The 26,016-nt window shown below is 43.1% G+C and overlaps 1 protein-coding gene across 1 annotated transcript; it reads left to right on the forward strand.

Moving 5' to 3' along the window:
• The first annotated feature begins 18,991 nt into the window (after positions 1 to 18,991).
• On the forward strand, positions 18,992 to 24,253 carry LOC100281454 (uncharacterized). Its single transcript, NM_001154372.2, is given in 5 exon segments — positions 18,992 to 19,627; positions 19,742 to 21,454; positions 21,551 to 21,842; positions 22,407 to 22,716; positions 23,722 to 24,253. Coding segments are annotated over 5 exon segments (2,667 nt in total). The 5' UTR covers positions 18,992 to 19,496; the 3' UTR covers positions 23,943 to 24,253.
• Positions 24,254 to 26,016: the final 1,763 nt, after the last annotated feature.

The raw sequence follows: 26,016 nt of genomic DNA on the forward strand, positions 1-26,016 counted from the left end.
CTAGGTGGAAAAGAGAAGATAAGCAAGAAATGGAGCAATCAGGACTTGGGTACCTCTGTAAGTCAAGAAATTGGTATCTCAAGGTGTGAGTAAGTGCATATTTTTAGATTGCTCATGCTCTATAATATCTGGTGATAATAGATGCTTATTCTTAAATATCATGGAGCCATGATAATAAATGAACTTTGCAATTGGTATCTTTCAATTGATAGCCGTAATAGTTCGCTTCAGTTGATATCTTTTGCTAATCATGAGAATAGAAGTTTCTTCTTGTGCCCAATACCATAACTTGTTCTAAGTTTGGTGTCTTAGCAACAAGAAAAAGTTAGGAAAATGAATCAGGCACAAGTGTGGAGAAGCTCTCAAGAGATTAAATACTTTCAAGATGAGAAGTACACTACAACATGGTAAAGGTACAAAAGGAAGTATTAATCTTTTTGTATATATGTATCTCTCCTTAATGTTGATAGTGCATATGCTCAATAAGTAAGGGGGAGCTTTGATAGTCGTTTTCCTCCTTAACACCCTGCTGTCCCTTGACATCATCATATGTCCTTGCTTGAGTATGGTTTTGGTGTTTGATGTCAAAGGGGGAGAATTTGTGTATTAAAGCTTATCTCAACCTGAGAGGAAAGCTTATCCTAATGGGTGATGTGTTAGTTTGAACGTGTGATGTTCATATGTTTCTTGCAATGTTGCTCATATGGACTAGTGTTTCCGCTGCGATGAATTATTTGGCTTCTATAGTGTAATAGATAGTCATGTGGTTAATGGTGCTTTAAGATTGTCTTAAATTAGTGTCTTAGTTTGAATTGGTATCTTAATGATGAATAGTGGTAGGTTGATATTCCTGTGATATATCCACTATTTTGAATGGTGTTTAACTCTGATTATGTGCATTTGTGTATTATAGCATCATGGTTCGATTCTTAACACAATGCATCCTAAAAAGTGCTAAGGTGTAGAATTGTTTCGAATTGCCTAAGTGCAAATTGGCGTCTGAGGCCAAAATTAGGTTCTTGAAGTAAGCACATATTTAGGGGGAGCATTCTATAAACTTAGAATTCAAAATTTTGTGCTTCAAGTCTTATTCTTATGTAAGCTTTAATTGTGTTGCCATCAATCACCAAAAAGGGGGAGATTGAAAGCTCTCTTGTGAGTTTTGGTGTTTGGATGACAACTCAATTAAAGGACTAACAAGTGTACTAAGTGTTGAACAGGTACTTAAGGTAAAGTCTACAGGATTCAACACGAGTGAACAAGTGTGATGGTCAAAGAACTGGATTATGGATACATAATGGACATCACAAGCAAGATGGACATTGCATAAAGTGAGACTCGGGTGCGTAGCTCAGAGACAACTGATCAAGCCAAGGACGGAGGCAAGAAGAGCTTCGAGGTACCAAGTGCACAGGAGAAGGTCAAGGAGGCTGAGGAACCCAAAGCCAAGGGTGAAGAAGAAGGCTTGCAAAGTCAAGGGTGATCGAGTTGAGAACAGCTATGGCACATCAAGGATCACTACATAAGGACGTGACTTACAGCCAATGAGGTAACAGCCGCAGTTATGTGGTGTAAGTCATAAGGCTCAAGATCAAGCTCTAAGGAGGAGATCAAGGTCACTAGAAGGTGAACAAGTGTCAAAACCAGAACTGGAAGCAGCCCAAAAGAGCTAAGTTCACCTTGATCTTTAGTTTGGGTTGTTCCTATGTTTGGAGATGTTCTATGTGACCTTTACAGGATGTTGGAGCCAAGTAATGTCAATCTAGATCAAGACAAGCCGACTTGATGATTTATGAGTCCAACATCAAAGCTCAAGCATGTGGAATGCTATAGATTTAATGTTTAAGAGAAGGTATGTTTCTATACTTAGTACATTGGTTTTGTGGACTAATATACTTGTCTAAGTGTTAGAAACAGAAAGAAGAAGAAAAGAAGAGAGGTACAAAGGGCTTGGCTATGTACAGTCAAGGCAGCTCAGTCTGGCACACCGGACTGTCCGGTGGTGCACCGGACAGTGTCCGGTGGTGCACCGGACAGTGTCCGGTGCGCCAGGCTGAACTTTAGCGAACTGGCCGCTCTCGGGAATTCACCGGCGACGTACGGCTAAAATTCACCGGACTGTCCGGTGTGCACCGGACTGTCCGGTGAGCCAACGGTCGGCCGGGCCAACGGTCGACCGCGCAATCTGCGCGGGACACGTGGCCGAGCCAACGGCTAGAAGATGGCACCGGACTGTCCGGTGTGCACCGGACATGTCCGGTGCGCCAACGGCTACAAGACTCCCAACGGTCGGCTTCGCCACAGAAGGAAAGAAATCGGGCACCGGACAGTGTCCGGTGTGCACCGGACTGTCCGGTGCGCCACCCGACTGAAGGCAAGATTTGCCTTCCTGGATTGCTTCCAACGGCTCCTAGGCCCCTTATGCCTATAAAAGGGACCCCTAGGCGCCTCCAGCAATACACAAGCGCAGCCAACAAGTATAGACTTCACTGGAATCAGTTCTCGCTCTCCCTCTTGTGTGTAAATCTATAGTTTGTGTAGAAGGCACAGCTATAAGCCTTTAGAGAGAGGAGTACTGCTGCTAAGAGCTAGAGCAAGGTCTTGAGCGTATCGTTACTCTGCCGGGGTGCTGCCAAGAAGTTTGTAAGCAGCCGCGGTTCTGTTGTAACCCCACTCAATAGTGAAAGGCTCTATCTGTCATACTGACAGATCTGAGCAAACGGAGGAAGGAGTTGAAATAGACTCCAAGCCCAGGTGTGGCTAACTCCAACGAGGACTAGGCAAGCATTTCAGGCTTGGCCGAACCTCGGGATAAATCCTTGCGTCTGTGTGCTATATTCTGTATTGTATCCTGACTCTCTGTCTTACTCGCCTTTATATCTGCACTTCAATACTTATCTGTGGTATAAGCTTGATTTGAAGTGCAGGACATTTTGAGACAGGATCTTCCATTCCGCTGCGATCTACTCGAAGAGTCTTCTCATTCCACTGCGTACTAAGTCTTCGAGTAGAGTAAGAATTTAAGTTTTAAAGTAATAAGTTTTATTCGCCTATTCACCCCCCCCTCTAGGCGACATCCAGATCCTGTTCCCGGGTCAAAGGGAACTTTCACCTGTCCGTCATCTTGAGTTGAGGGATGCACCATTGTTGAGGAAGAAGGTTGATCTTGCTCTTGTTGTTCCTATGGTCGCACATCTCCAATTGCCATGGTGCGTATTATGGTCGTTGGAACATCATCTTCATCTATATCATCAAGATCAACTTGCTCTCTTGGAGAGCCATTAGTCTCATCAAACACAATGTCGCTAGAGGCTTCAACCAAACCCGATGATTTGTTGAAGACCCTATACGCCTTTGTATTTGAGTCATACCCTAGTAAAAACCCTTCTACAGCTTTGGGAGCAAATTTGGAATGTCTACCTTTCTTCGCCAAAATGTAGCATTTGCTCCCAAATACACGAAAGTAAGAGACATTGGGTTTGTTACCGGTAAGGAGTTTGTAGGAGGTCTTCTTGAGGAGACAATGCAGATAGAGCCGGTTTATGGCATGGCAAGCTGTGTTTATAGCTTCTGACGAAAACCGCTTGGGCGTCTTGAATTCTCCAAGCATCGTTCTTGCCATGTCGATAAGCGTTAGGGATGAAAACGGGACGGGTACCCGGAACGGGTATCGGATACGGGTACCAAAACGGGACGTAATTTCGGATACGGATACGGGTATTTTGTTTGTCGGGACGGATACGGGTATTACCCGGATATTGAACCTCGGATACGGGTAGGATACGGAATCACTAATACCCGGTCAGTACCCGAAAATCCCGGGTCGGATACGGGTACCCGGAATTCGGGTACCCGTTTTTTCTTTTTCTGCATAATATAGTTATAAAATCATAACTTTTACATATGAAATCGGATGAAGATAAAGTTTATATGAAAATTGTAGAGCTTGAAGAGATCTATGACTTTGTAATACATCATGTTTTTGTTTAAACAATATTTTGATGATTTAATTGTATTTTGATGATTTTCTATGACAAGAAATTAATAATACATAAATAGCCTCAAAAAATTGTGAAATTTTACGGAGATACAACGTATGTCCATATGTAACCATAAAAAATGTTTGGATCATAAGATCTATAAGATGCCCACATTTCTTTCCTTTCACTTTCACTTATTTGTATGAGTTACATGTGAAATTAGTGTAAGTATCCAAGTTTCAATATAATCAGTACTTCACTTTATCATTTTCATACGAGGACTTGAGTTATCTTCATATAAAATGTTTATTAGTTTTTGTAACTTATTTGCAAATTTTTAGAACTAGAATATTTTATGAATTTTAAATATTGCGGTGTTGGTTCTACAATGTTCTTGTGATAAGCAACTTTGAGCTGCATGATGTCAATTTTACCGGTTTCCTTTCTTACATCTGATGTATCATATACATGATTATGTATTGCTTAACTTATGGATGGTTGGACAATTAATATCATCGGATGAACTACCCGACAATTGTCCAGTACCTACCCGAGTAGTATCCGTTATCCGTTTCTTACCCGTCCGGATTATTACCCGGTCCCGTCCTGTATCCGTCCCGAATCTTAACTACCCGTATCCGGTCCCGTATCCGAGATAAATACATTAGGGTAGGATACGGGATGACCCTATATCCGGCTGTATCCGTCCCGTTTTCATCCCTAATAGGCGTCATGTTCTTCCTCTCTACCACACCGTTTTGCTGTGGTGTGTAGGGAGCGGAGAACTCATGCTTGACACCTTCCTCCTCAAGATACTCCTCAACTTGTAAGTTCTTGAACTCGGACCCGTTGTCGCTCCTTATCTTTTTCACCTTGAGCTCAAATTCGTTTTGAGCCCTCCTTAGAAAGCGCTTTAGGGTCCCTTGGGTTTCCGATTTATCCTGCAAGAAGAACACCCAAGTGAAGCAGGAAAAGTCATCTACAATTACAAGACCATACTTACTTCCCCCGATGCTAAGGTAGGCGACGGGTCCGAAGAGGTCCATGTGAAGAAGCTCCAGTGGTCTTGACGTTGTCATCATATTCTTGCTGTGATGAGTGCTTCCCACATGTTTCCCTGCCTGACAAGCTGCGCAAGGTCTATCTTTTTCGAAGCAGACATTGGTTAGTCCTAACACATGTTCTCCCTTTAGAAGTTTATGAAGGTTCTTCATCCCAACATGTGCTAGATGACGATGCCACAGCCAGCCCATGCTAGTCTTAGCTATTAAGCATGCATCTAGATCGGCCTCCTCTTTCGAAAAATCAACTAAGTAGAGTTTGCCGTCTAATACACCCTTAAATGCTAATTGAAAGTCGCCTAGAGGGGGTGAATAGGGCGAATCTGAAATTTACAAACTTTAAGCACAACTACAAGTCGGGGTTAGCGTTAGAAATATAAACGAGTCCGAAAGAGAGGGCAAAAAACAAATCACAAGCAAATAAGGAGGATGACACGGTGATTTGTTTTACCGAGGTTCGGTTCTTGCAAACCTACTCCCTGTTGAGGTGGTCACAAAGACCGAGTCTCTTTCAACCCTTTCCCTCTCTCAAACGGTCACTTAGACCGAGTGAGCTTCTCTTCTCAATCAAACGGGACACTAAGTCCCCACAAGGACCACCACACAATTGGTGTCTCTTGCCTTGGTTACAATTGAGTTGGAATCAAGAAAGAATGAAGAAGAAAAGCAATCCAAGTGCAAGAGCTCAAATGAACACAAATGTCTCTCTCTCTCTAGTCACTAATTTGGTTGGAGTGATTCCGGACTTGGGAGATGATTTGATCTCTTTGTTTGTGTCTTGTATTGAATGTTATAGCTCTTGTATGAGGTGTGAAGGCTGAAAACTTGGATGCAATGAATGGTGGGTGGTTGGGGTATTTATAGCCCCAACCACCAAAAGAACCGTTGGTGGAGGCGCTGTCGTATGGTGCACCGGACAGTCCGGTGCGCCACCGGACCCTGTCCGGTGCGCCACCCACGTCACCCGACCGTTAGGGTTCGACCGTTGGAGCTTCTGTCTTCTGGACCACCGGACAATTCGGTGGTGCACCGGACAGGTCCTGTAGACTGTCCGGTGCGCCTTCTGGCGCGTGCTCTGACTTCTGCGCGCACTGTAGCGCATTTAAAATCCTCTGCAGACGACCGTTGGCGCGAAGTAGCCATTGCTCCGCTGGCACACCGGCCAGTCCGGTGCTACACCGGACAGTCCGGTGAATTATAGCGGAGCGGCTTCCAAAATTCCCGAAGGTGGCAAGTTCAGACTGGAATTTCCTGGTGCACCGGACACTGTCCGGTGGCACACCGGAAAGTCCGGTGCGCCAGACCAGGGCACACTTTGGTTGTCTTTTGCTCTCTTTGTTTCAACCCTTTCTTGGTCTTTTTATTGGTTTATTGTGAACCTTTGGCACCTGTAAAACTTATAGTCTAGAGCAAACTAGTTAGTCCAATTATTTGTGTTGGGCAATTCAACCACCAAAATCAATTAGGAAAAGGTGTAAGACTATTTCCCTTTCAATCTCCCCCTTTTTGGTGATTGATGCCAACACAACATAATATAAGTGCAGAGGTTGCTTGGAATGAAACCAACAATTATTTCTACTAGATATACATGGATGGCTTTCTTCTAATTTAAAATTTTGGACTACGCTTGCACCACTTGTTTTGTTTTGCAAAGTTTTGGAAATTCTTTTCAAAGTCTTTTGCAAATAGTCAAAGGTATATGAATAGGATTTTGAGAAGCATTTTCAAGATTTGAAATTTTCTCCCCCTATTTCAAATGCTTTCCTTTGACTAAACAAAACTCCCCCTTAATGAAATCCTCCTCTTAGTGTTCAAGAGGGTTTTAAATATTAATTTTGAAGAGGGTATACCAATTTGAAATTGTATCAAAAATAAGATACCAATAGAAAAATCTTTTCTTAACACAAATTTGAAAGACTACATTTTTGAAATTGGTGGTGGTGCGGTCCTTTTGCTTTGGGCTAATACTTTCTCCCCCTTTGGCATGAATCACCAAAAACGGATACTTGTGAGTGAAATATAAGCCCTTTGCTTTCTCTCCTTTTGGCAAATAATATACGAGTGAAGATTATACCAAATTGGAGAGCGGTGTGGAGCGACGGCGAAGGATGAATAATTCGATGGAGTGGAGTGGAAGCCTTGTCTTCGCCGAAGACTCCAATTCCCTTTCAATCTATGACTTAGCATGAAATGCACTTGAAACCACATTAATCATAGCACATGAAAGAGACATGATCAAAGGTGTATAAATGAGCTATGTGTGCAAAATATCAATCAAAATTCCTAGAATCAAGAATATTTAACTCATGCCTAAGTTTGGTAAAAGTTTGCTCATCTAATGGCTTGGTAAAGATATTGGCTAATTGTTCTTTGGTGTTAACATAAGAAATCTCGATATCCCCCTTTTGTTGGTGATCCCTTAAAAAATGATACCGAATGACTATGTGTTTAGTGCGGCTATGCTCAACGGGATTATCTGCCATGCGGATTGCACTCTCATTATCACATAGAAGAGGAACTTTGGTTAATCTGTAACCATAGTCCCTGAGGGTTTGCCTCATCCAAAGCAATTGCGCGCAACAATGGCCTGCGGCAATATACTCGACTTCGGCGGTAGAAAGAGCGACAGAATTTTGCTTCTTTGAAGCCCAAGACACCAGAGATCTTCCCAAGAACTGGCAAGACCCTGATGTGCTCTTTCTATTAATTTTACACCCTGCCCAATCAGCATCGGAATAACCAATTAAATCAAATGTGGATCCCATGGGGTACCAAAGGCCAAACTCAGGAGTATAAACTAAATATCTCAAGATTCGTTTTACGGCCCTAAGGTGAACTTCCTTAGGATCGGCTTGGAATCTTGCACACATGCATACGAAAAGCATAATGTCCCATCGTGAAGCACATAAATAGAGTAAAGAACCTATCATCGACCGGTATACCTTTTGATCTACGGATTTACCTCCCGTGTCGAGGTCGAGATGGTCATTAGTTCCCATGGGTGTCTTGATGGGCTTGGCATCCTTCATCCCAAACTTTGTGAGTATGTCTTGAATGTACATTGTTTGGCTAATGAAGGTGCCCTCTTAGAGTTGCTTCACTTGAAATCCTAGAAAATACTTCAACTCCCCCATCATAGACATCTCGAATTTTTAAGTCATGATCCTACTAAACTCTTCACATGTAGATTCGTTAGTAGACCCAAATATGATATCATCAACATAAATTTGGCATACAAACAAATCATTTGCAAGTGTTTTAGTAAAGAGAGTAGGATCGGCTTTTCCGACTTTGAAGCCATTAGCGATAAGAAAATCTCTTAGGCATTCATACCATGCTCTTGGGGCTTGCTTGAGCCCATAAAGTGCCTTAGAGAGTTTATAAACATGGTTAGGGTACTCATTATCTTCAAAGCCGGGGGTTGCTCAACATAGACCTCCTCCTTGATTGGTCCATTAAGGAAGACACTTTTCACGTCCATTTGGTAAAGCTTAAAGACATGGTAAGCAGCATAGGCAAGTAAAATGCGAATTGATTCAAGCCTAGCTACGGGTGCATAGGTTTCACCGAAATCCAAACCTTCGACTTGGGAGTATCCCTTGGCCACAAGTCGAGCTTTGTTCCTTGTCACCACACCATGCTCATTTTGTTTGTTGCGGAAGACCCACTTGGTTCCTACAACATTTTGGTTAGGACGTGGAACTAAATGCCATACCTCATTCCTCGTGAAGTTGTTGAGCTCATCTTGCATCGCCAACACCCAATCCGAATCTTGAAGTGCGTCCTCTACCATGTGTGGCTCAATAGAGGAAACAAAAGAGTAATGTTCACAAAAATGAGCAACACAAGATCGAGTGGTTACCCCCTTATGAATGTCGCCGAGGATGGTGTTCACGGGGTGATCTTGTTGGATTGCTTGGTGGACTCTTGGGTGTGGCGGTCTTGGACCCTCATCATCTTCCTTGTCTTGATCATTAGCATCTCCCCCTTGATCATTGTCCTCCTCTTGAGGTGGCTCTTCTTGATTTTCATCATCATCATCTTGAGCTTGATCCTCATCTTGAGTTGGTGGAGATGCTTGCATTGAGGAAGATGGTTGATCTTGTGCATGTGGAGGCTCTTCGGATTCCTTAGGACACACATCCCCAATGGACATGTTCCTTAGCGCGACGCATGGAGCCTCTTCATCATCTAGCTCATCAAGATCAACTTGCTCTACTTGAGAGTCGTTAGTCTCATCAAACACAATGTCACAAGAAACTTCAACTAGTCTAGTGGACTTGTTAAAGACTCTATATGCCCTTGTGTTTGAATCATAACCAAGTAAAAAGCCTTCTACAGCCTTAGGAGCAAATTTAGATTTTCTACCTCTTTTAACAAGAATAAAGCATTTGCTACCAAAGACTCTAAAATATGAAATATTGGGCTTTTTACCGGTTAGGAGTTCATACGATGTCTTCTTGAGGATTCGATGTAGATATAACCGGTTGATGGCGTAGCAAGCGGTGTTGACCGCCTCGGCCCAAAACCGATCCGAAGTCTTGTACTCATCAAGCATGGTTCTTGCCATGTCCAATAGAGCTCTATTCTTCCTCTCCACTACACCATTTTGTTGTGGCGTGTAGGGAGAAGAGAACTCATGCTTGATGCCCTCCTCCTCAAGGAAGCCTTCAATTTGAGAGTTCTTGAACTTCGTCCCGTTGTCGCTTCTAATTTTCTTGATCCTTAAGCCGAACTCATTTTGAGCCTATCTCAAGTATCCTTTTAAGGTCTCTTAGGTTTGAGATTTTTTCTGCAAAAAGAACACCCAAGTGAAGCGAGAATAATCATCCACAATTACAAGACAATACATACTCCCGTTGATGCTTATGTAAGCGATCGGGCCGAATAGGTCCATGTGGAGTAGCTCAAGCGGCCTGTCGGTCGTCATGATGTTCTTGTGTGGATGATGAACACCAACTTGCTTCCCTGCTTGACATGCGCTACAAACCCTGTCTTTCTCAAAATAAACATTGGTTAGTCCTAAAATGTGCTCTCCCTTTAGAAGCTTATGAAGATTCTTCATCCCAACATGAGCTAGTCGGCGCTGCCAGAGCCAACCCATGTTAGTATTAGCAATTAAGCAAGTGTCGAGTTCAGCTCTATCAAAATTTATTAAGTATAGCTGACCCTCTAACACTCCCTTAAATGCCACTAAATCATCACTTCTTCTAAAGACAGTAACACCTATATCCGTAAAAAGATAGTTGTAGCCCATCTTGCATAATTGAGAAACAGAAAGCAAATTGTAATCTAAAGAATCTACAAGAAAAACATTGGAAATAGAGTGGTCAGGAGATATAGCAATTTTACCCAATCCTTTGACCAAACCTTGATTTCCATCCCCGAATGTGATAGCTCGTTGGGGATCATGATTTTTCTCGTAGGAGGAGAACATCTTCTTCTCCCCTGTCATGTGGTTCGTGCACCCACTATCGATGATCCAACTTGAGCCCCCGGATGCATAAACCTACAAAACAAATTTAGGCCTTGTTCTTAGGTACCCAAACGGTCTTGGGTCCTTTCACATTAGAAACAAGCACCTTGGGTACCCAAACACAAGTCTTTGACCCCTTGTGTTTGCACCCAACATATTTGGCAACTACTTTGCGTGATTTGTTAGTTAGCACATAAGATGCATCAAAAGTCTTGAATGAAATGTTATGACCATTTGATGCAATAGGAGTTTTCTTCTTAGGCAATTTAGCACGGGTTGATTGCCTAGAACTAGATGCCTCACTCTTATACATAAAAGCATGATTAGAGCCAGAGTGAGACTTCCTAGAGTGAATTCTCCTAATTTTGTGCTCGGGATAACCAGCAGGGTACAAAATGTAACCCTCGTTATCCTGAGGCATGGGAGCCTTGCCCTTAACAAAGTTAGATAATCTTTTAGGAGGGGCATTAAGTTTGACATTGCCTCCCTGTTGGAAGCCAATGCCATCCTTAATGCCAGGGCGTCTCTCACTATAGAGCATACTCCGAGCAAATTTAAAATTTTCATTTTCTAACTCATGCTCGACAATTTTAGCATCTAATTTTGCTATATGATCATTTTGTTGTTTAATCATAGCAATATGATCATGAATAGCATCAATGTTAATATCTCTACATCTAGTGCAAAGAGTAACATGCTCAACGGTAGATGTAGAGGGTTTGCAAGAATTTAGTTCAACAATCTTAGCATGTAAAATAGCATTCTCATCTCTAAGATTGGAAATGGAAACATTGCAAACATTTAATTCCTTAGCCTTATCAATTAATTTTTCATTCTCATTTCTAAGGCTAGCAAGAGAGGCATTCAATTTTTCAATCTTGGCAATTGAACTAGCATTATCATTTCTAAGATTGTCAATTGAATCATCACAAACATTTGATTTCTCAACATTAGCAATAAGTTTGGCATTTTCATTTCTAAGGTTGGAAATAACATCATGGCAAGTGCTTAGCTCACTAGTTAATTTTTCATTGTTGCATGTTTAAGTTGGCAAAAAGGGTGAGCAAGTTATCCTCATCATCACTAGAATTATCCTCATTACTAGAGGTTGCATACTTAGTGAAGGATCTTGATTTTACCTTCTTCTTCTTGCCGTCCTTTGCCATGAGGCACTTGTGGCCGACGTTGGGGAAGAGAAGGCCCTTGGTGACGGCGTTGTTTGCGGCGTCCTCGTCGGAGGAGGAGTCGGTGGAGCTCTCGTCGGAGTCCCACTCCCGGCAAACGTGGGCATCGCCGCCCTTCTTCCTGTAGTACCTCTTCTTTTCTCTTCTCTTTCCCTTCTTGTCGTTGCCCCTGTCACTATCATTTGATAATGGACATTTTGCAATAAAGTGACCGGGCTTACCACACTTGTAGCAAACTTTCTTGGAGCGGGGCTTGTAGTCCTTCCCCCTCCTTTGCTTGAGGATTTGGCGGAAGCTCTTGATGATGAGCGCCATCTCCTCATTGTCGAGCTTGGAGGCGTCGATGGGGATCCTATTTGGTGTAGAATCCTTCTTTTCTTCTTCCGTTGCCTTGAATGTGACGGGTTGCACCTCGGGTGTTGAGGTGGCGCCTTTCTCGATGATTTTCTTGGAGCCTTTGATCATCAACTCGAAGCTCACAAATTTTCCTATCACTTCCTCGAGAGACATTAGTTTATACATTGGATCACCACGAATTAATTGAACTTGTGTAGGGTTAAGAAAAACGAGTGATCTAAGAATAACCTTGACCATCTCATGGTCATCCCATTTGGTGCTCCCAAGGTTGCGCACTTGGTTCACCAAGGTCTTGAGCCGGTTGTACATAGCTTGTGGCTCCTCCCCTTGGTGAAGCATGAATCGACCGAGCTCCCCCTCGATCGTCTCCCTCTTGGTGATCTTGGTCACCTCGTCTCCTTCGTGCGCGGTCTTGAGCACGTCCCAAATCTCCTTTGCACTCTTCAACCCTTGCACCTTATTATACTCCTCTCGACTTAGAGAGGCGAGGAGTATATTAGTGGCTTGGGAGTTGAAGTGTTGGATTTGTTCGACCTCCTCCGAATCATAATCCTTGTCCCCTTCCTTTGGTACCTGCGCTCCATACTCAACAATGTCCCATATGCTTTTGTGGAGTGAGGTTAGGTGATGCCTCATTTTGTCACTCCACATAGAATAATCTTCACCATCAAACATAGGTGGTTTGCCTAATGGACGGAAAGTAATGGAGTGCGTTTTGAAATGCGAGGATAGCGAAGGGGCATCTTACTATACTTCTTGCGCTCATGGCGCTTAGAAGTGGCGGATGCCGATTCCGAGCCGGAGGTGGAGGGTGACGAAGAGTCGGTCTCGTAGTAGACCACCTTCTTCATCTTCTTCTTTTTGTCACCCATCCATTGGGACTTGATGGAGGAGGAGGATTCTTCCTTGTGCTTGTGGGCGGACTCCCTTGAGTGTGTTTTCCCCAAGCTTGCGGACTTGTCGCCGGTCCCGATCTCCCTCTTGGTGGATGCTCCCAACATCAATTCGAGCGGTTAGGCTCTAATAAAGTACCGGGCTCCGATACCAATTGAAAGTCGCCTAGAGGGGGGGGTGAATAGAGCGAATCTGAAATTTACAAACTTTAAGCACAACTACAAGCCGGGGTTAGCGTTAGAAATATAAACGAGTCCGAAAGAGAGGACGAAAAACAAATCATAAGCAAATAAGGCGGATGACACGGTGATTTGTTTTACCGAGGTTCGGTTCTTGCAAACCTACTCCCCGTTGAGGTGGTCACAAAGAACGGGTCTCTTTCAACCCTTTCCCTCTCTCAAACGGTCACTTAGACCGAGTGAGCTTCTCTTCTCAATCAAACGGGACACTAAGTCCCCACAAGGACCACCACACAATTTGTGTCTCTTGTCTTGGTTACAATTGAGTTGGAATCAAGAAAGAATGAAGAAGCAAAAGCAATCCAAGTGCAAGAGCTCAAATGAACACAAATGTCTCTCTCTCTAGTCACTAATTTGGTTGGAGTGATTCCGGACTTGGGAGAGGATTTGATCTCTTTGTTTGTGTCTTGTATTGAATGCTATAGCTCTTGTATGAGGTGTGAAGGCTGAAAACTTGGATGCAATGAATGGTGGGTGGTTGGGGTATTTATAGCCCCAACCACCAAAAGAACCATTGGTGGAGGCGCTGTCGTATGGCGCACCGGACAGTCCGGTGCGCCACCGGACACTGTCCGATGCACCAGCCACGTCACCCGACCGTTAGGGTTCGACCGTTGGAGCTTCTGTCTTCTGGACCACCGGACAGTCCTGTAGTGCACCGGATAGGTCCTGTAGACTGTCCGGTGCGCCTTCTGGCGCGTGCTCTGACTTCTGCGCGCACTGTAGCGCATTTAATGTCCTCTGCAGACGACCGTTGGCGCGAAGTAGTCGTTGCTCCGCTGGCACACCGGACAGTCCGGTGAATTATAACGGAGCGGCTTCTAGAACTCTCGAAGGTGGCAAGTTCAGACTGGAATTTCCTGGTGCACCGGACACAGTCCGGTGGCACACCGGACAGTCCGGTGCGCCAGGCCAGGGCACACTTCGGTTGTCTTTTGCTCTCTTTGTTTGAACCCTTTCTTGGTCTTTTTATTGGTTTATTGTGAACCTTTGGCACCTGTAAAACTTATAGTCTAGAGCAAAGTAGTTAGTCCAATTATTTGTGTTGGGCAATTCAACCACCAAAATCAATTAGGAAAAGGTATAAGCCTATTTCCCTTTCACTAATGAACCATCACTCCTTCTAAAGACAGAAACATCAACATTTGTAAACAAACAATTGTAGCCCATGTGGCACAATTGACTTACATACAGGAGGTTGTAACCAAGCGACTCTACTAGAAATACGTTTAAAATGGAGTGCTCGTTGGTGATGGCTATCTTGCCCAAGCCTTTGACTTTGCCTTGGTTTCCATCTCCAAAGATGATAGTGTCCTGGGAATCCTTGTTCTTGACGTAGGAGGTGAACATCTTCTTCTCCCCCATCATGTGGTTTGTGCATCCGCTGTCGATAATCCAGCTTGAGCCCCCGGATGCATAAACCTGCAAGACAATTTACGCTTGGGTTTTAGGTACCCAACTCTTGTTGGGTCCTACAAGGTTAGTTACAATAGCCTTTGGAACCTAAATACAAGTCTTGTCTGTCTCCCTTGCATTTGGATCCCATTTTTCTAGCAACTACTTTTTCATTCTTGCATACAAGTGCAAACGAAGTATTGCAAGCATGGTAAATAGTAGAAGGTTCATTACGTACTCTCCTAGGCACATGATGCACAACATGATTTTTCCTAGGCCTACTTCTACCATGCATAAAAGTAGAGCTAGAAGCAAACATAGCATGTGAATTAAACACATCATAACTCCTATTATAATGAGCATTTCTAGAAAATTTTCTATCATAAATGTAAGCATGACATTTTTGAGAACTACTAGCCATAGGAGCCTTCCCTTTCTCCTTGTTGAGAACGAGAGCCTTTTGGCTTGTTAAGTTCTTGGTTTCCTTTTGAAAACCAAATCCATCCTTAATAGAGGGGTGTCTACCCACGGTGTAGGCATCCCTAGCAAATTTTAATTGATCAAAATTAATTTTGCAAGTCTTAAGTTGAGCATTAAGACTTGCCACCTCATCATTTAATTTGGTCATAGACATAAGGTGTTCATCACAAGCATCAACATTAAAATCCTTACATCTATTACATATACTAACATGCTCTACACATGAACTAGATTTATTTGCTTCTTCTAGCTTAGCATTTAAATCATCATTAACACTCTTTAAACTAGACACAGTTTCATGGCAAGCAGATAATTCAGAAGATAGCATTTCATTCCTTTTAATCTCTAAAGCAAGAGATTTTTGCACACTAACAAACTTATCATGCTCTTTATACAAAATATCCTCTTGTTTTTCTAAAAGTCTACCCTTTTCATTTAAAGCATCAATTAGTTCATTAATCTTTTCTACTTTAGCTCTATCTAATCCTTTGAATAAGCTAGAGTAATATACTTCATCATCACTAGAATCCTCATCACTAGAAGTAGAGTACTTGCGGGAATCTCGAACCCTCACCTTCTTTTCCTTGGCCATGAGGCAGGTGTGGCATTCGTTGGGGAAGAGCGAAGATTTGTTGAAGGTTGAGGCTGACAGTCCTTCATCGTCGGAGTTGGATGAAGAGCAGTTCAAATCCCATTCTTTACCAAGGTGCGCCTCACCCTTCGCCTTCTTGTACACCTTCTTCTTCTCCCTCTTCCCGTGCTTTTCTTGTTCCTGGTCATCATTATTATCGGGACATTGTGCTATGAAGTGACCAGTCTTACCACATTTGAAGCAGGAGCGCTTTCCCTTTGCTTTGTTCTTGTTGGGGTACTCCTTGCGTCCTTTCAAAGCGGTCTTGAAGCGCTTGATGAAAAGCGCCATCTCATCTTCATTGAGGCCCGCAGCCTCCACTTGTGCCACCTTGCTTGGTAGCGTCTCCCTGCTGCTAGTAGCCTTAAGTGCCACAGGTTGAGGCTCGTAGACGGGGAGTGGACCGTTTAGTGCATCGTCCACATATCGAGCCTCCTTCACCATCATGCGCCCGCTCACAAACTTCCCAAGAATCTCCTCGGGCATCATCTTGGTGTACCTGAGATTCTCACAAATAAGGTTGACAAGATGGGGGTCAATTACGGTAAATGACCTTAGCATTAGTCGGACGACGTCGTGGTCCGTCCATCTTGTGCTTCCATAGCTCTAAATCTTGTTGAACAGGGTCTTGAGCCTGTTGTATGTTTGAGTTGGCTCCTCTCCCCTGATCATGGCAAACCTCCCTAGCTCGCCTTCCACCAGTTCCATCTTTGTGATCATGGTGGCATCATTTCCCTCATGTGAGATCTTGAGGGTATCCCAGATTTGCTTGGCGTTGTCCAAGTTGCTAACCTTGTTATATTCATCCATGCACAAAGATGCTAGCAAAACAGTGGTAGCTTGTGCATTCTTATGAATTTGTTCATTAATCATCACAGGATTATCCGTACTATCAAAGTGCATTCCATTTTCCACGATTTCCCAAATGCTAGGATAGAGAGAAAATAGATGACTACACATTTTATGACTCCAAAATGAGTAATCCTCTCCATCAAAGTGTGGGGGTTATCCAAGAGGAATAGAAAGTAAATGGGCTTTTGAATTGTACGGAATGCGGGAATAATCAAAGGAATAGTTTTGATTAACCGTCTTTTTCTTTGATGAAGAGTCGTCATCGTCGTCGTCTCTTGGTGAAGAAGAAGATTCATCGCTGTCGTAGTAGACGATTTTCTTGATGCGCCTCTTCTTCTTCTCGTCCTTCTTCTTATGACTCGAGCTAGAGTCAGTGGGTTTGTCGTCCCTTGGCTCGTTGAAGAAGAACACCTTCTCCTTGTCGTTGACCACCATCCCCTTTCCCTTAGGATCCATCTCTTCGGGCGATTAGTCCCTTAGATGAAGAGAACGGCTCTGATACCAATTGAAAGCACCTAGAGGGGGGTGAATAGGTGATCCTGTAAAATTCAAAACTAATAACCACAAAACTTGATTATGAAGGTTAGAACGGCTAAGTGCTTGAAGCGAGTTCTTGAACAAAGATAATCAAAGGTAAAGCACACAAGAGACACGTGATTTTTATCCCGTGGTTCGGCCAAGTAATACTTGCCTACTTCCACGTTTTGCGTCCCAATGGACGAGGGTTACACTCAACCCCTTTCAAGTGATCCAATGATCAACTTGAATACCACGATTTTTCCTTTCTTTGACTTTCTCCCATTTGTGAGGAATTTCCACAACTTGGAGCCTCTCGCCCTTACAATGATGATCACAAAAGAAGCATAGAAGTAAGGGAGGGGAGAGCAACACACACAAGACTCAAATCACAGCACAATCACACACACAAGTCACAACTTGAGCTCAAAACACAACCTACGGAGTTCACAACTCAAATGGAGCTCAAGTTACTATCTCAAAGAATCAAATGCGCGAAGTTGGAGTCTTGGAGGCTTAGAATGTTTCTTGAATGCTTGGGTGACTCCTCCATACGCCTAGGGGTCCCTTTTATAGCCCTAAGGCAACTAGGAGCCGTTGGAGGCCAACAAGGAAGGCTATCCTCGCCTTCTGTCGGATGGCGCACCGGACAGTCCGGTGTGCCACCGGACAGTCACTGTAGACGGTCCGGTGCGGATCCCCTTCCTATTCTGGCGCAGACGATCGTTGCAGATTCGTGGCAGTTGGCGCTCCGGACACTGTCCGGTGCACACCGGACAGTCCGGTGCCCCCTGCCGACCGTTGGCGCGGGCCACGCGTCGCCCGCGGATTGTGCGACCGACCGCTGTGCTGGCGGCCGTTGGCTCACCAGACAGTCCGGTGAATTATAGCCGTACGCCGCCAAACTTTCCCGAGAGCGGCCTGTTCACCGGAGGCCAGCCTGGCGCACCGGACACTGTCCGGTGCACCACCGGACAGTCCAGTTTGCCAAGCCGAGCTAGACTTTGGCTGTACCAAGCCAAGTCTTTTGCATTTCTTTTCTTCTCTTTCTTTCTCTGTTTCTAGCACTTAGACAATATATGTTAGTACTCAAAACAATGTACTAAGTCTAGAAACATACCTTGTTACATGGTTTGCAATTCTTGCTTGTTTGGCACATAATATCTCACTCACTATGTGTTGGACACTTAATCACCAAAACATTATAGAAATGGCCCAAGGGCACATTTCCCTTTCAGACGACCCCAAGAAGTTTGTATCACCCGCTCTTTGAGCAAATTTGAGAAGAGATTGCCTTGACCTTGGTGGTCGGCTTGTGGAGGATTAGGGTTGGAAAAGACCCGACCCTTTGTGGGCTCCTCAACGAGGAGTAGGACACCTTTGTGGTGGTTGCCGAACCTCGGGTTAAGTCGTGTGTTCTTGATAAGTTCTTTAATTTGTTGGTTAGTTCATATTTGATCATATTGTGTGCAAATCGTGTGAAAACAATTCATACCGATTTGTCATCTATTTGAGTGGATTTTCTCTAGGGCAAGTCTTTAACAAAATCTCTCATTACTTCGTCACATTTGTTTAATTGTTTATCTAATCTAAGTTGAGCAGGTTCAAACTTGTTCAGCTGTAAACAAAAACGGCTGAACCGGTTTGCACCAGTGCAACTTGTATTTGACACTATCTCGAAGTTTTTAGTGGAAAATTTCAGGTGTAGCCTATTCACACCTCTAGGCTACTTCCATATGTATAAGTTATTTATTTTTTTATATTTTTTTGATATTTGGATTAAAAATTAGATCATATATGGTTCTTGCTCTAATTTTCTTGGAAAAATAAAAATCTATTGGAAAAATAGGTTCCCAAATTAGTTCTAAATGTTAAAAAAAATCTCCTTTCTTTTTTCTCGCCTAGTCGCCTCCCTTTCTCTTTTCTCTCTTCGTCTTCCTGCTCTCGCTGAGCCTGCAGGATCTGAATCCGAGCTCGCTCGCATCCACTATCTGCAGGCCCCACGCGCCCTGTTCCTTCCTCCCGCTAACAATCGCCCTGTTCCCGGTTTGATCCGTTGAATTCTGCCCGGCGCGCGGGGGCTTGCGGGTGCGCACCGGAGGCTGCATCTTTTCCCGGCCAAGATTCGGTCCGGTGGGGCCGTTCTTGGCACGATTTCACGGGCCGTTTGGCCTTCCCTCGCCGGATTTGTTCCGGCTCCAGGCACCAAATTCCAATCTTTTCCTGCTGCTGCTGCCTCTGCGACACTTTATTCTTCTCCCCCAATTAGCGGCGGTTAGTGTGGATTCTGATTTGTAGGTTCATTTCCTGGTTTCCTCCGTGAGCTTCTGCGGTTGGCGTGGTTACGCCAGTCCCTCGCGATTTACATCTGTGATTCGTTTGAAAATCTGGGAGTGTGGAGATTTGGGAGGTCTTCTCGCTCCTGTGCTCTATGAGGAGCAGCTTCCTGTCGGAGTCGCCGTGCGACGAGCAGCGCATCCATGGATATGGTTTCAACCCGCAGTCATGGCTGCAGGTGGAGCGAGGGAAGCTGCCCAAGTCGTCCTACTCGCCTTCCTCCATGTGAGCCCCAGCTCGACCCCATCCTGGCATTTTGCTCACTCCTTAGCTCAGCGAATAGTTTGATGATTCCGAATTGCATTTGCTGGTTAACTTAAACTCTTTTGCTTTGTGCAGTGAGTCACTTATCAAGATTGCTGAGCCACATGTAGTGCCATTGTATAAGCCTTTGGATTATGTTGAGGTGCTGTCAAGGATCCACGAGGAGCTTGAACAATGTAGGCCGAGCGAGCTGCCAGGCCTGTACTTGGTCCAGTCCCAGGTGTTTCGGGGCCTTGGAGAAGCAAAATTGCGCCAGAGGAGCCTCCACTCTGCCTGGCGTTGTGCAAGCAGCGTCCATGAGAAAGTCATATTTGGGGCATGGTTGCGGTACGAGAAGCAGGGGGAGGAGATCATATCTGACGTCCTTGCATCATGTCAGAAATGCTGTCGAGAGTTTGGTTTACTTGATGTTGCCTCTGAGATGCCTGTGCGGAATTTTGAGGTAATTGGTTCATGGGAGACAGGCTCCTCGTCTCAAGTTTCTTCCATGGTAACCTTCCAAGTACAGGATGGTAGGGTGACATGTGATAGGTGCAAGATTGCGTCTTTGTCAATACCATTTTGCTCCATGCTTAATGGACCGTTCAATGAGTCACAGCTTGAGCTTGTTGATTTGTCAGAGAATGGTATTTCGTTGGAGGGCATGAGAGCTGTTTCTGAGTTTAGTTCTACATGTAGTTTAGGGGATCTTCCTGTGGAAATCTTATTGGAGATCCTGGTGTTTGCAAACACATTTTGTTGTGACAGGCTAAAAGATGCTTGTGATAGGAAACTGGCTTCATTTGTTTCAACAAGGCAGGATGCTGTTGAGCTCATGCCGTTGGCATTTGAAGAAAATGCGCCAGTTCTTGCTGCTTCTTGCTTGCAAATTTTTTTACAGGAACTTCCCGATTGTCTAGCTGATGATCTAGTAATTAGCCTCTTCTTAGGTGCAACTGCACAACAACAACTTATCATGGTTGGACATGCATCCTTTTTGCTGTACTGCTTGCTTAGTGAAGTAGCAATGAACATTGATCCGAGGACAGAAACAACTGTATTATTGTTAGAGAAGCTTGTGCAGCTAGCAGTTACCCCTACTCAGAAGCAAATAGCTTTTCATCAACTTGCATGCATTAGACTTTTGAGAAAGGAATATAGTGAAGCTGAACACCAATTTGAGGTTGCCTTCTCTGCCGGTCATGTGTATTCAATTGCTGGTATTGCTAGAGTCGCTGGCATTCAAGGCCAAAAGGCTTTGGCTTATGAGAAGCTCAGTTCAGTGATAACATCAAATTTGCCACTGGGGTGGATGTATCTGGAGAGGTCTTTGTATTCTGAAGGTGATAGAAAGCTGGCAGACCTTGACAAAGCAAGCGAGCTGGATCCTACTCTCACTTACCCTTACATGTATCGAGCTGCATCCTTGATGAGAAAAAAAGATGCTAAACATGCCTTAGAGGAAATTAACCGACTCTTGGGTTTCAAGTTAGCATTGGAGTGCCTGGAGCTACGGATCTGTCTATACCTGGCTCTTGAAGACTATAAGTCTGCTATCTGTGATATCCATGCGATTCTTACTCTTTCACCTGATTATCGGATGTTGGAAGGACGTGTAGCTGCTTCCAAAATAGGCACTCTTCTTGGTGCACATGTCGAGCAGTGGAATACGGCTGAGTGTTGGCTACAACTTTATGAGCGCTGGTCATCAGTTGATGATATTGGCTCCCTTTCAGTGATCTATCGGATGCTTGAGTCAGATGCAGCAAAAGGTGTCCTCTACTTTAGGCAATCTTTGCTGCTCCTTAGGTAAAGTCTACTAGTACATCTCTCTGATATTCTGTTGTGGCTGTTTTGGTCACCAATTTAATGACATGTGTTGCTTGATATTTGGGTCTTTTCCAGGTTGAACTGTCCCGAGGCAGCGATGCGCAGTTTGCAATTGGCAAGGCATCATGCAGCAACTGAGCATGAACGACTAGTATATGAGGGGTGGCTCTTATATGACACGGGGCACTATGGGGAGGCCCTACAAAAAGCGGAAGAATCTATTTCCATTCAAAGATCATTTGAAGCTTTCTTTCTGAAAGCCTATGTTTTGGCTGATTCAGGAGTTGATCCTTCTTATTCTGCGACAGTTATCTCACTTCTTGAAGATGCATTGAAATGCCCTTCAGACCGGCTTCGGAAGGGTCAGGTACGTGCTGCAGTTTATCAATGCCAAAGTGACTCATGAATCATGATATTGTTTACTCTTGGTAACTCATTGCATTTGAACTTAAGTTTACCTTAGACTAAACTTGATAAATTCAAGGGCAACTTGGTTCATCCAACGATGTTGTGAATTCTTTAAGATTTTCTATGCTTTGCTAGACACTGAGTAATCCAAGCTCTCTCTGATTGCTCTCATGTAGTATGACACTTGCTGGTGTATTAGCTGCCATGAGAAATGAGAGTTAAGGGGGAAGAAATATTATAGTACCTATGAACATTATTCCAATTCACATGTTCCTTTTTGCTACTGAAGGCTGATCACTGCAATGTAGTGTATGCATTTGAATGGAATTGAAAAAACTTCAGGAATTTGAACAACATGAAAGGTGTGGGTGTGTGTGTCTAATTACTCATCAACTTTGGCTAAGAAAAGCGTCCATAATGCTTTTAAATGTTTAGGAGTACCAAGAACATCTGATATTTATTCATGTGTGGCATTGTGGTACAAGGAGTCATTAGCACTTTCTGTGCACTGTTTTGCCTGCAGGCATTGAATAACCTTGGTGGTGTCTATGTTGATTGTGGAAAGTTAGATTCAGCAGCTGATTGCTATACAAGTGCATTGAAAATTCGACACACTAGAGCCCATCAAGGTCTTGCTCGTGTACATTTTCTGAGGAACAACAGGGAAGCTGCATATGAAGAGATGACAAAGTTGATAGAAAAAGCTAAAAACAATGCTTCGGCTTATGAGAAACGCTCAGAATATTGTGAACGAGAACAAACTATGACAGATTTGCAAACAGTGACCCAATTGGATCCTTTGCGTGTTTATCCATACAGATATCGAGCAGCAGGTTGGATCAAATTGAAACTTTTCTTCTGGTTTCTTGATAACATACAATAAAATTTGAGATTAATGCAGAAGTCAGCATTGTACTTTACGTCTTCTTGATTTATGCTTTGCAAACCAATAAATCGTACCTTAAGATGCTGCATTATGCAATAATATCAGTGTCCATTTTCTTTGGTAGTTGTCTTCCTTTTTGAATAACTTCTAGCTGTTGCTAGTGGCCCCATGTTTTAGGGTTTAGAGTGTATTGACTGAAATGGAAATACTACGCTTCTTATATAAAATGTCTGATACTGTAGCCATGTTCAAATATAGCTTGAATACTAAAACTTTGTTTTAAGCACAGTGCACCGAACTACTCATTTTTAATCTGTTTGCCCTGTTGGATTACCATCTCTTTATTGCTCAACATGAAGTTCACCTCTATCCCCTGTTTGGTTTGTGACCACAACGTGTCATGCCACAGTTTTTTGGCAGCTGTTTGGTTCGCTGCCACAACTATGGCGTGGCACACTTTGTTAGCACCATGTCCCATAGGCTCATATTCTTGCCAAACTTTGCCACAAGTGGCTTGAATTTTCCTTTCCAAACTTCTGTGGCAGCCACAATTTGTCGATGGTTTTGCGTGGCAAAATATGGCACCAATCAAACAGGTGCAAAGACTTGCCCTTTTTCTTGGATTGTATCACTTTGCATAATTCCTTGACATACCTTGGTCGCAAGTTTGGACCTTGCACCACTTTGACTAGTGCAGCAGCAGAGAATCAAGTAGATTATGCTAATCTTAGAACCACATTGTGCTAGGATGAAAATATGCACAGATGTATCAACCTCATCTGTGGAAACTCTTATACCTGCAAAAGTACTCCTTATTCATGTCATGTCTTCGTGAAAGTGCTAGGATGAGTAACATGTTAGACAATGGTACATCTTATTCATGCCTTTCATGTATTTCTGTGCACAGCATATAATTGTGGTTAAGACATTGTTTTGGTTTTGATTTTCACAGTGCTGATGGATAGCCACAAGGAGAATGATGCAATAGCGGAGCTCAGCCGTGCGATATCCTTCAAAGCGGACCTGCATTTGCTGCATCTCCGTGCGGCTTTCCACGAGCACATTGGAGATGTACCCAGCGCTCTCCGTGATTGTAGAGCCGCCCTCTCCTTGGACCCGAATCACCAGGAGATGTTGGAGCTTCAGAAACGTGTGAACAGCCAAGAGCCCTGACACATTGTGGTGCTGTATTGTGTATTGTACACCACGACTCATGCCACTTTGGTTTGCCTCGTGACAGACAGCCTTGACCTGATTCATTTTTTTTCGTTTTTCCGTTAATTAATTAATCAATCACTGTAATACGAAGTTTTCAGGAAGAAAGTAACAGAGAGCAAGAGAGAGAACTAGTTATATGAAAGCAGGCATTGATAAAGCCTTTTTAACTCGATGCCTGTGGCCTCTGTAGAAGTATTGTGCTAATCCCTGAACTGTATCTTGAAAAAGTGATTCGTGCATAATGTATTTTTCAGTTCTGTTCTCTTTATCCAGATTTTACTGAAATTAACCTTGAGTGAATTGTGCTCCATCAAAGATCTACCTGCCTGTGTTTTTTTAGTGGCATCGAGTGTTTATAACTTTTTGATTCGTGGTGTCTTATTCAGCGAACCCTTGGAGTTGTAACTGCATGATCACAGTTTGAACAACGTTTTCTTGTTTTGTTTCTTTTACCAATCATAAAGTATTCATAATGAAACCTGTTCATTTTGTTTGAATCTGTAACTTGTATTCAGCTTTTCGATGCCTTACAAACGAATGCAGGTCCTATGAAAACAATATGGCTCTGTATGGTTGGTGTCCGCAGCTTGCCGTAAGTCACCATGTCTAAGACTATCTCTAGCAGTTTATCTCCATCTCCTATTTCAAACTCTGTTTTGTAAATAGTGTGTTCTATAGTGTAAAATAGTTTTTTGCAAGGTCATATGCCCAATCTCTCGGCCATAGCCTAAGGGCATGTTTGAAAGTAAAGTATTTTTATAGTTTCTAGTCAATACCATTGTTTTTAGTAATACTGTAGTATTTTATGCCTTTATGGTATAGGTGTTTTATTGTATTCTTGAAAACAATGTTTTCAAAACATCGTATTTTAGATACCATAATATTTTTGAAATATTGGAAACTCCACTCATACCCAAAGTTTTATGGCTAGCTTTTGGCTAAAATGTTGTATCCAAACAATGTTTTTCAAAATCATGGCATTTTAGAGCTAGTCAAAACTACAGTATTGTCATGACAATTATAAAATATAGTATTATAAAACCATGGTTTTAAGAAACGTTGTTGCCAAACATGCCCTAAGATGTCGTGTGTGCTCAGAGTCTATTTGGTTGCTTACTAAGAGTATGCTCTTGCATATCTTAAAAAATGAATCTAAAATATGATATTTGTTATAGAGCAGCTTTACTAAGGCCTCGTTTGGTTTGAGGAACTTAAGATTAGTCCCTCCATTTTAGTCTCATTTAGTCCCTAAATAGCTAAACAGTGGGACTAAAATAGGGACTAAACTGCTTTAGTCTCTAGTCCCTCAACTTAACGGATGACTAAATGAGACTAAACCATATTAATTCCATCTTCTGTCCCTCATTTATTTCAGTTCCACTAATGGCGGAAGAATGTTAAGGACATTTTAGTCTTCTTATGAGTCTTTTAATGCGTTCTGAATATTTTTAGTCCTTGCAAACCAAACAGGGTAGTAATTTTAGTCATCTTTTGTCCCTCATTTATTTGATTTTTACAGCATTTTAAGGGTCTTATTGCACAATTTGGTTCTTTTATGTGGTTTTAGATAAGGATAGGGAGTTGGGCGAGGCACACGCGAACATAAAGGCGCTGCGGCTCTCGGAGAGGGCATGGGAGAAGGTCGTCGAGGAGGTAACTTTTGAATGTTCTTCATGCTTGTGTAAAGACTTCTTATTCTATTGTGAGTAAGCACCTGTATTATTTCTTGACAATGCGAACTTTGTTTTGAAGAACCAGTCACATCTTGTTAGTACTGTCAGGGCCTAAGGAGGCCCATGGAGGGGCTGCGGTAGCAGCAGCGATGGGTCCTCTAAGGAGGATTAGATAAGGGTAGTTAGAGATAAGATTAGTTGAGATTATCTAGGAGATTAGTTGAGATTATCTAGGAAGGTTATCAGTTAGTAGTTGTTGAGAGTTTTTAGGAGAGTTTTAAGGAGATAAGGATCTCTAGCTAGATAGGGACGGTCAGCTGGCCTATTTATGTAATCAATGAATGAGAAAATAAAGT

The sequence above is a fragment of the Zea mays genome, chromosome 7 (genome assembly GCF_902167145.1).
Source record: "Zea mays cultivar B73 chromosome 7, Zm-B73-REFERENCE-NAM-5.0, whole genome shotgun sequence".
In the NCBI taxonomy this organism is placed as follows: Eukaryota; Viridiplantae; Streptophyta; class Magnoliopsida; order Poales; family Poaceae; genus Zea; species Zea mays.